We start from the raw sequence: 10597 nt of genomic DNA, 5'->3' as shown, positions 1-10597 counted from the left end.
TTTCAGGCCCCAAAACGGCGTTGTCGTGTAAACGAACAGCCAAAATGCATAAAACGTTTTCCGTTTTTAGTTGAAAACGTTGTCGTGTAAACGGCCCCTTAGTTTAATAGTTTTGTCACATCAAATTTGCTTGCAGTATAGATGGGGTGTTGTTATCCCTAGCAGCAAACATGTAGAGTAATAATTTAAAACATACATTCCAATACATAGAAGCTTTATTTTATTGCTCAGAACAAGAACAGTACAAAAACAGAAGAATCGCAATTTATCTTTTCTTACAACATTGATTTCATTTAATGCAGAGTACTTCTGCATATAAGACAACAGGGAAGGTTGAAGAACAACGTCATATCACATGACTTTAAGCAACCAAAAAGAACAGTTCACTAGAACTGTAATGACTACAGTAATGACTTCTTGAATAGTCAAAAATCGTTAAATCCATGTTACGAACCAACTGCTCCAACCACATCGATTATATACAAGTCCTGGAGATTCTGGACAACTCCTTGGGATTGTGAACAAATCCAGCAGAGCTGCTTAGTACTGCTGAACGATGAGCTTTTTCTTGGCATCGTGGGAGAATCTGTTCGAGCGGAACACTTCGCTGTCGTAAAACGCGGACAGACTGTGGATGTTGATTTGTCGGGCCTGAAAACAAACGAGTTGTTACAATTCACCTTCATGACAAGCAATTCGGTATTTACAAGGACTTATTAATTTAAACGTAGCCGCTTGTTACCTTGTCCACCAGGTCTTTTTCTGCGATCTCGATGTTGTCTTGGTGAGCTCCATAACGATTGCGCTGATACGCGACCTGTTCCGAAACCAGCTGCTTCAGGATAAAGAGCAACAGCTCGTTGTTGTCACGTCTGAAGGCCAGATACCGTGCAAACGTCTACAGAAATATGCGGGGAGAAAAATTACAGTTTAGACACTGAAATTTGCAAGCTACTGAATAAAATGCATTAAACATAAGAATTAAAATACATGGGTCAATGCCATGACAATTTTTCAAAAACACATAAATGCATTCTCACAAAACAATGATACTTGAATACACCTGTGATGAACATTTACATTTATGAGTTCAATCATTTTGGTATTTTTTCTCAGGCTAAAGTATAAAAAATGCCAAGTGGTGTAACCCTCCAGGGACAGAAAAAAAAAAAAAAGTGATAACCATAGCAACGGTGCAGCGTCTCGCGCCTGTGAACAAGACATATGAATGCCACCAGCTTAACCCGTTTTGCATTTGCTATTTTTAAGCAAAGGGATTACGCACCACTGATATATTATCCGGCAATGTTTAATTAGCCGCCATTAATGGAATCACCATCTTTTGTTCACGCACGTCTAAGCGGCTGCTGTTAAAGAGAGCACATGCTCATGCTGGACTATTATCAAACAGTCTCCTCGAGTTATCCCGAGACCATATGGCTGTTGAGAGAAACTATTGAGGAGTGACAGACTGGAAAGTATGAATGAGAGAAGACACGCACATAACGCTCTGTGATTTGCACTAGGAGAAGATGGACACATTTCACATGCACCACTGATCATGTCATTAACGAGTCCTGAGTGACTCCAGCCAGGTCTAAGCAACCAAATTGGCCCGGTTGCTAGGGAGGGAAGAGTCACATGGGGTAACCTCCTTGTGGTCGCTATAACGTGGTTCTCGCTCTTGGTGGGGCGCGTGGATGCCGCGGAGAATAGCGTGAAGCCTCAACACGCGCTACGTCTCCACGGTAACGCGCTCAACAAGCCACGTGGTAAGATGCGCGGACTGATGGTCTCAGACGCGGAGGCAACTGAGATTCGTCCTCCGCCACCCGGATTGAGGCGAGTCACTACGCCACCACGAGGACTAAGAGCGCATTGGGAATTGGGCATTCCAAATTGGGGAGAAAAATAAATAAAAATGGCTGGTAGAATTGGGCATTCACCTGCCGCTGTGGTTTGTGGACAAAATTAATTAATTTCGTACCCTGGTTACACCACATGACACGTCTTAGTCATTAAAAAAGTGGTAGAAAATGGCACGCATGAAACCAAAGATTACATTTCTACAAACCTGACACTTTAGACCTTGGACCACCTTATTTGTGAATGACCCATTTATTTATTTATTTATTTATTTTTACAGATATTCACACTTTTTAACTTCCTAAACCTTATCAGGTTTACCACTAAATAGCAAAATCTCACTTTAAATCTCAAGTTTTAAAAACATGGAGCATGCTCTGTTTGTTATTATTGATTTCGTTTGCCAACAAAAACATTGTTATAATTAATGTTATTAAAATATTCATAATGCATTTTTTTTTATTGTAGTAGTTTAGCTATCATGGTGTCAAAAGCAAAAAAACAAACAAAATTAAAACGGTTCTGCATATTAGTTAACGGTCACTTGAGTACTAAAAATAATCAGTATCGGTCACAAAAACAAAAAAACAATGGCTACCGAATCAGTACGATCATCTTTATTCGTTACTCACCTTCCTCATGCTCCTCATCACACTGAACTTCTGCGTGTCGATGAAGCTCTCCAGCATCACCCGGATGGCCATGTTCACGTCGTCCTCCAGAACGTAATCCCGCAGGTGCATGCGAGCGTGAGCCTCCGCCATGCGGATCATCGACTCTATGTGGCGCACAGTAATTGGGATACTGCCTGTAGCCTGCCAGAGAAGATATATTACTCGCTAAACTGAGATCAAATTGGCACCGATGAAACATCGGTTACGTGCATCCTGTGTGAACGCTCCTTGACATTTCAGAGTTAACCATCTATGTAACTGAATTGGACAACACATTAAAAATGAATCTTTTCCATAGTAACTCGACTCGAATATCATCGAGACTGAAGATGTCTCACCATGGACTCTTTTCGAAGCTCGCTGTAAATTCGAGCCACTTTATCTTGGTCCATCTGATTGAGTTTGGGCCGCACGCGCTCTTTGGCGTACATGATGTACTTCCTGAGCAGCTCTTGAGGAATGAGCGGGACATCGAAGGTGTTGGGCAGCACCACTTCTTCCAGTCCGGCCACGCCCCCTTCTTTGTTGCTAGGGTGATGTTTAATGTGGCTGCCCACCACAAAACGAGCCAGCATCTCATCCTGCACACATTATAGGCAATGAAATAAAGATTACCAGAATTAAAAAGTAATGACGCCAAAATGTTGGTATCGATCCAACCCCAAATATTGACGTACTCACCTGCACTGGATCGACTGTATCTCTTACGATGCACAAAACATCAAATCGAGAAATGATGGGCTCGGTCAGGTCCACATTTTCAGAGAATGTGAGAGACGGATCGTATCGCCCACCTTGAAAAATAAGTTTCGCAAGGAAAATTAATACCTCCAAAAAGTATTAGTGAAAGTAATTAAGAACCAGACTGCACTAGACTGCAGATTAACTTGTGGTGGTACATAATCCTTGATAAAACTCGAGGTGCCCAATGGTGAAATTGAAGTTATGACCCTCATTTAGATTTTCAGTGAGTTTTATTAAACTGTTCCTTCATTTCTCTGATAACGCACCGATGGGATTGGCGGCGGCGATGACAGTGCAGCGCGCCTGCAGCGATGTGACGATACCAGCTTTAGAAATAGAGATGCTCTGCTGCTCCATGGCCTCATGGATGCTGGTCCTGTCCTGATCATTCATCTAAAGAGCACAAAAAACAAACCTGTTAAACTGCACATACTGTAGTACTTGACTGACACACAGAGAGTACTGATTATAGTAGGTACACTAAAACATATCAAGGTCATATGTCACTTCAAAATAAAATATAGCAGCATATTTTAAGGAGCATTAAGATTTTTAGCAGATTTGTGACATTTTCATGAAAATTAAGCATATTTTGAGCCCAAACTCTCATTACCGTAATATTAATTTTCCTCATATTAAAAGCTGATTCTCTTTAGATTCTTATAACTACAATTACATTTATTTTTTTTATTAACTTTGTAATAATGATTTATTTTAATCATAAAAAGGCAATGCAACAAACACCACTGATAAATAAATTACAATAAAAAAAACTTTATAAATATAATATATATTTTCTTTTTAAATACAAGAAATAATTAATTTTACAGTCTAAATAATAGTATAGACTTGCAAATTTAAAATAAAAAGATATATTTAAACATTATATATGCCTATATTTTTTTTTTATAAAAATGTCATTAAAATATAAAAAATAATATTAATTTTATAGTATAACAGTATAGACTAGTAAATTTAATTTAGAAATATTTTACATTTTATATACACAACTTTTATAAAACATAATACATATTTTATAGTATAATTAATAGTATACTAGTAAACAAACTTTATATAAATGCATGACTTTTTATAAAAATTATATTTTAAAATATACAAATATAAATTGTATAGTACAATAATAGTAGTAAAGACTAGTCAATTGAAAATGTTACAATATTTTATATTATAAACATTATATATGACTTATAAAAATATAATATATTATAATATAAAAAATTATATTAATTTTATAATATAATTAATAGAACACTAGTATATTTAAAAATATTATATATATAAAAATATAAATTTTATAGTATAATAGTATAGACTATAAAATAAAAATAATATTAATTTTATATTATAATTAATAGTATACACTAGTAAACTTAATATTTAAATGTTTTATATATAAACACGACTTTATAAAATTTAAAATATACAAATATAATTTTTTTTGTATAATAGTATAAACTAGTAAACATACAATTTTTAAATATTTTATATATATATCACACAAATGATTATTAAAAATATATATAATATAAATTTTAAAATAAAATATAAATCTTAGAGTAAAATTTTATAGTATACAGATGAGTAAAATGTAAATATAAAAAATATTATACGAAAATAAAAAAATTATAAATATAAAATTCTTAAATTTCCTATTTGCTTTTGATATAAAATATATGACCCAGACATGTTTCACGAGATTCTTCAGTTTTTGCCATAAACACGATTATATTTTGTTACTACAATAACAACATCAAAAGTCTTTAAAGCTACAGCCTGCTTATTCCTCAAACTCATCTAACTCAGTCGTTTTCTCACCTTATCAAACTCATCGATGAGACAGACGCCTCTGTCCGCCAGCACCAGTGCTCCCGCCTCCAGCGTCCACTCGCGGGTCACCGGGTGACGCTGCACGTAAGCGGTCAGACCCACAGCAGAGGCGCCCTGTCCCGTAGTGAAGACCGCGCGGCTTGCCACCTTCTCCACGTACTTCAGGAACTGGGATTTAGCTGTGCCTGGATCTCCACACAGGAGGACGTTAATATCGCCACGCACCTTGTGCTTTCCACCTGTAGAGGGCGACAGAGAAACACATTCTCGTTAACTTCCCGCGCCACTAGCGTTACCATGTCTCGAGACAAAATCGCAATAAGACTCGTGAAAATCAGTATACCTGGATTCTTGGCCTCGCCACCGAATAGAGCGAGCGCCAGGCCGCGTTTAATATCCTCATGACCATAGATAGAAGGACCAATACTGGCGAAAATCTGCAAAAGAGAACAAACTTTAATCTAAAGGAACGAGAGTATTTATTTGCCCCATTCATATATATTCTGACCCTTGAAATACGTCCAAAGCAAGTCGATGTGAGGACACCCGGTGACTCTCAGATTTGCACGTGTGGTCAAGAGACCATCACTCACTCTTTCTCCGATGCGCTCGTCTTTAGACAGAGCTACGATGGCCTTGACGTCTTCATCTGTGAGCTCTGCCACGGCCACACCCTCGTCCTTACGAGCAATGTGATTGGCCAGGATTACAGTGGCAAAGACGGGGAATCCATTGGCCATGTTCAGAGAACCGTCATAATTATTGTGGTAGATTCCGGTCAGCTCCTAGAAAACAATTACAAATATTTCAATGTTAATAGAGCGAGATAAAAATGTAATTAAAAGATAACTAAAATATTAAAATATAACTGAAAGCTTTGAAATATATTCAGGTTGAAATTGAAACCTTTGAGCGGGCATATTTATTTTATTATATATTTTAATATCTGCACTTTAATAAAGTGATAAATTACAATGATTTATATATATTTTTGACTGAAACATTTGAGTGGGCATATTTTGTTTTATTGTTACTGTGAATAGTTTGATATTAGAAAATAGTATAAATAAACAAAAAGCTGATATAAATGATAAACTGGACAGGCTTTAGTAATTAGGGTCTGTAAACTCACAATCTCATCTCCAGGTTTGCAGGTGTCCACTAAGTCGGCCAGCAGAATGGCATCTTTGGAACGAGGCAGACGACCAGCAGCGACTTTCCCGGGACTCTCCTGTATGGTGATACGCTGGTAGTTCTGATAAACGGTCTGTGAAACGCAAGAACATTCGTTAACATCTTCCTGCTGCTATGGCAACAACGGACGAAATTAAGATTCATTGCTGCTGGTCTCATAGGAGCACATTTTCGTAACTAGATAAGAATCTTAGGCAAACCTTATAATATTTGTTTATTACTAATTAAAATGTACAAATAAAAAGGTTGGTTGATTATCATCAGAATATTTTTATATTTTGCTTACAGAAAATAATGATGTACCTGTTCCATGTTTATGTCAAACGGGCCGAGGGACTGACACTCCGGACAGGAGCCGGGCTTCACTTCCTGGTTTTGCGACTGGAAGAACGGACCCAGAATGAAGTTACACTTGTTACAGTTGTATTTGACCATACCGAGCTGCGGTAAAACTCCAGTACAGCTGGTCACAACACCACTGGTGCGGATCAACTGATTCAGGTGAAGCTGTCTAAAAGGGGAAAACAAATATGTACATTCATTTGCTAAAACTGAAATATTACGATATATTTGACAGACCCGAAAAGAGATTTCTTTGAACAGAATGATATTAAAATGACTTAGAACGCTGTACTATTTTTGCTTTTATGATTTTATACATGGAGTTTTCGAAGGCCAGACACCAAAAAGAGTTGTGAAATTTGATGAATGAATCAGTTCTTTTACAAAAATGGTGTAAACAATTTAAAGATTTATTCGCTTCATCACAGTTGGGATGGTGTTCTTCGGCTTGCAAGCCTCACCCTTTTTCCTCCAAACATAACGATGGACATTATAGCCAAACAGTTCAATTTTTGTTTCATCAGACCAGAGGACATTTCTCCAAAAGTAAGATCTTTGTCCCCATGTGCACTTGCAAACTGTAGTCTGGCTTTTTTATGGTGGTTTTGGAGCAGTGGCTTCTTCCTTGCTGAGCAGCCTTTCAGGTTATGTCGATATAGGACTCGTTTTACTGTGGATATAGATACTTGTCTACCTGTTTCCTCCAGCATCTTCACAAGGTCCTTTGCTGTTGTTCTGGGATTGATTTGCACTTTTCACACCAAACTACATTCATCACTAGGAGACAGAATGCGTCTCCTTCCTGAGTGGTATGATGGCTGCGTGGTCCCATGGTGTTTATATTGTGTACTATTGTTTGTACAGATGAATGTGGTACCTTCAGGCATTTGGAAATTGCTCCCAAGGATGAACCAGACTTGTGGAGGTCCACAGTTTTTTTTCTGAGGTCTTGGCTGATTTCTTTTGATTTTCCCATGATGTCAAGCAAAGAGGCACTGAGTTTGAAGGTAGGCCTTAAAATACATCCACAGGTACACCTCCAATTCAGTACACCTCCTATCAGAAGCTAACTGGCTAATTGTCTAAAGGCTTGACATCATTTTCTGGAATTTTCCAAGCGGCTTAAAGGCACAGTTAACTTAGTGAATGTAAACTTCTGACCCACTGGAATTGTGATATAGTCAATTAAAAGTGAAAATCTGTCTTTTAACAATTGTTGGAAACATTACTGGTGTCATACACAAAGTAGATGTCCTAAAAGACTTGCCAAAACTATAGTTTGCTAATATGAAATCTGTGGAGTGGTTAAAAAATTAGTTTTAATGAATTCAACCTAAGTGTAAGTAAACTTCTGACTTCAACTGTAAGTTCGATTTATTGGTGTGAATCAGTTCTTTTCAATTATTTGTTCAATGAATCTGTCCAAAACACTAATTCAAAAATTTACTCACATCATGACTCAAAAAGAATCACCATGTGGCATTTTTTATGCTTTACAGTCTTGTGGGTAAATAGTGACATTTATTAAGACACATGGTTATACTGGTGTATATGTATATATATATATATATATATACACACTCCACTATATCGTACAACCCTAAAATTTAATGTAAACATTGCAAAAGTAGTGCAATATTTTTTTACCTGAGTGACCGAAGTTCCTCCACCAGCGGCAAATTACCGATGCGGACATGAATTTCATGTGCGATTCGGTCGTATTTGGGGTACATGGCCAGCACGACCTCTTTCGCCGCTTCGTCGAAGATCTTCAACATTTCCGCAGGCGCCTCTGGCAGGAAATATGCCAACACATGCTCCCTGGATGCCAACTCTTCATAATTCACCAACAAGCTTTCCTTATTTTCTACAAAGATTGCAAAATATTAATAAAACCACAGAACTCACAAAACTACGGTTTTCAAATTTTGACCATCTACATCCATCCCTCACACACCTTTGCACATGTCGCTGATGCGCTCTTTGAAGACGTTGTGTCCGTGCTCGTCCACATGTGTCCGCAGGAAGTTCTTGAAGCGATGGTAGATCTCCAGTCGCGGTGCCGCCATGGAAACCCACTCTCTGACCGTGTGACCCTTCATGTCCTCAAGGTTTTCGATACTTTCAATCATCTCTTCGTCCTCGCCCTCCGCCATGACGCCTTCGGCTGCCATCTCCGCTAGACGCCGGCGCCTCTTCGTGGGCCGTTCATCATCCTCGTCTTCACTGTCTGTCCGTCACAGAAACGTAATTGAGGTGAATAGCAGCGCAGGAAATACTGGTATGAAGCATGATTTTCACGATGACTCCAACACTCACCGTAGAGGAGTCCACGTCCAATGCGTCCCAGGCCTTGTTCTCGGTCTCGCCGTCTCATGGCTTCTTCGGCGGCCGCTCGAGCACCAGGAGAGAGCTCACTGAGATCTTCATCCTCATCCAGACCCTCCTCTTCATAACGGTCCAGTTCAGGGATGACACGGTAGTCCCTGTAATGATAAAAACAATTTTCACTTGTTGTTGTGGATATAAAATTACTTTAGGTTACGTTAGCCTTCGAACTGTGATTGTGAAACTCAAGAAGTTTGGAGATGTTCCAGGTATCGATTCTTACTTCAAGAATTAGTAATCCATACATTCTAAAGACAAGGTCTCTCTTACCTCTCCATCCCTTCTCCGATAAGCTCCTCTCCGTCTCCATCCTCCTCCTCCTCTTGAGGAATGTTCTCTCCCAGCAGCCCTTCGGACTCGTCCTCAAATGGGGGCAGATCTCGGCCGGGGCTGGAGGTCAGGTCACCCCGCCGGGAGCCACGACTGGGGCTGGTGGCCATGTGAAACGATTCTGATGAATCCTGTTCAAAGACAAAGAGGGAGATGCTTAATTATCTTAAATGAAAGGGTGAACTACTATAAATAGTGTGTCCAAATGCAGTATATTGATTTTCCTATTGATTTTGATTACACATTGTGAATATTGCATACATTGTTATTGTGCAAAACATACCATATATAATCATTACAGTTCTCTCTATCTATAGGCCTATAACAGAACATCTGCTACTTAAAAATATGTTCTTGTAGCATTATGCATTGTCTCAGATAAAAAATAATAATGTTGTCAATAGGAAATATCCTTCCTGTTACCTGGTAAGCAGTTCATAAAATACAGTATTTGGCCAAATGAAACTAAAATAACAACTACTTCCCTTACATTATTCTTAGATCTGTGCTAGATTACAAATAGCCAATATAAAAGGCTCTACTGGCATGTTATGCAACTGTTAAACAAAGAAACGAGTTTGACCCACGTGGGGACCCTTCAGACTGACTTCACTTTTAAAAGCACAACTGAAATAAAATCTGAACACAGATATGACATTTTAAAAATGTTTGGCAATTGATTTTAGGGGAGAAAAACAAAGGCCTGCCATATTTTGGTATCTTAAGTGACCTTAGTAAATCGGCCACCTTCTTCTGACCACGTTTTACACAAAAACAGAACACATCCGCAAAGTTGTAAACGCTTCATCACAAATTTGCTTTAACAACATATATTTACATTCTATAAATAAAAGTTGTTTTCAGATGCACTCACCGCCATTGTTTTACGTCCGTGTTCAACAGAAGCTCGCCTGTGGACTATTTTCCCGGGAAGACTGACTTTTCGCGCGAAATGCGCCACGTGACCACGAAGCGCGCGAAACTCAATGAATATGTAATGACGACCAAAGTCTCAGCGCTATGATTGGTCCAGTTGCACACGCGTCACTCCGAACTGAACGGCCATTGGTTCTGCTCTTGAAAGGGGCCGGTAGATTTAGGATTGTTAGAAAAAATGAAAAAAAGCACATTATAGAGAAAGTTTTTTTTAAAAGATATGTTAGAAGACTTAGATGTATTGAGCATATGAATACAAATACATACAAAAACAT

The 10597-nt window shown here is 38.4% G+C and overlaps 1 protein-coding gene across 1 annotated transcript; it reads right to left on the bottom strand.

Annotated features, from left to right (window-relative positions):
• Positions 1–203: 203 nt before the first annotated feature.
• On the bottom strand, positions 204–10341 carry LOC127438480 (DNA replication licensing factor mcm2). Its single transcript, XM_051694106.1, has 16 exons — positions 10261–10341; positions 9327–9517; positions 8988–9154; positions 8626–8898; positions 8316–8535; positions 6630–6837; positions 6265–6399; positions 5726–5917; positions 5476–5569; positions 5121–5371; positions 3551–3677; positions 3222–3334; positions 2879–3121; positions 2499–2681; positions 743–898; positions 204–651 (listed from the first exon to the last, which is right to left on the bottom strand). The coding sequence occupies exons 1-16, from the start codon at positions 10264–10266 to the stop codon at positions 541–543; spliced, it is 2670 nt and encodes an 889-aa protein (XP_051550066.1). The 5' UTR covers positions 10267–10341; the 3' UTR covers positions 204–540.
• Positions 10342–10597: the final 256 nt, after the last annotated feature.

Source organism: Myxocyprinus asiaticus, chromosome 49 (assembly GCF_019703515.2).
Source record: "Myxocyprinus asiaticus isolate MX2 ecotype Aquarium Trade chromosome 49, UBuf_Myxa_2, whole genome shotgun sequence".
Classification (NCBI taxonomy): Eukaryota; Metazoa; Chordata; class Actinopteri; order Cypriniformes; family Catostomidae; genus Myxocyprinus; species Myxocyprinus asiaticus.
The sequence above is the reverse complement of the archived record's forward strand: the minus strand, read 5'-3'. Positions and strand labels throughout refer to the sequence as shown.

What these genes read in the sequence shown, in the direction of transcription:
- LOC127438480 (XM_051694106.1), bottom strand. An exon ending in CATCAGCGACATGTGCAAAG is followed by an intron (nt 8,536 to 8,625) that starts GTGTGTGAGGGA and finishes CAATCTTTGTAG; the next exon opens with AAAATAAGGAAAGCTTGTTG. An exon ending in AGCTTCGAAAAGAGTCCATG is followed by an intron (nt 2,682 to 2,878) that starts GTGAGACATCTT and finishes CTTCTCTGGCAG; the next exon opens with GCTACAGGCAGTATCCCAAT.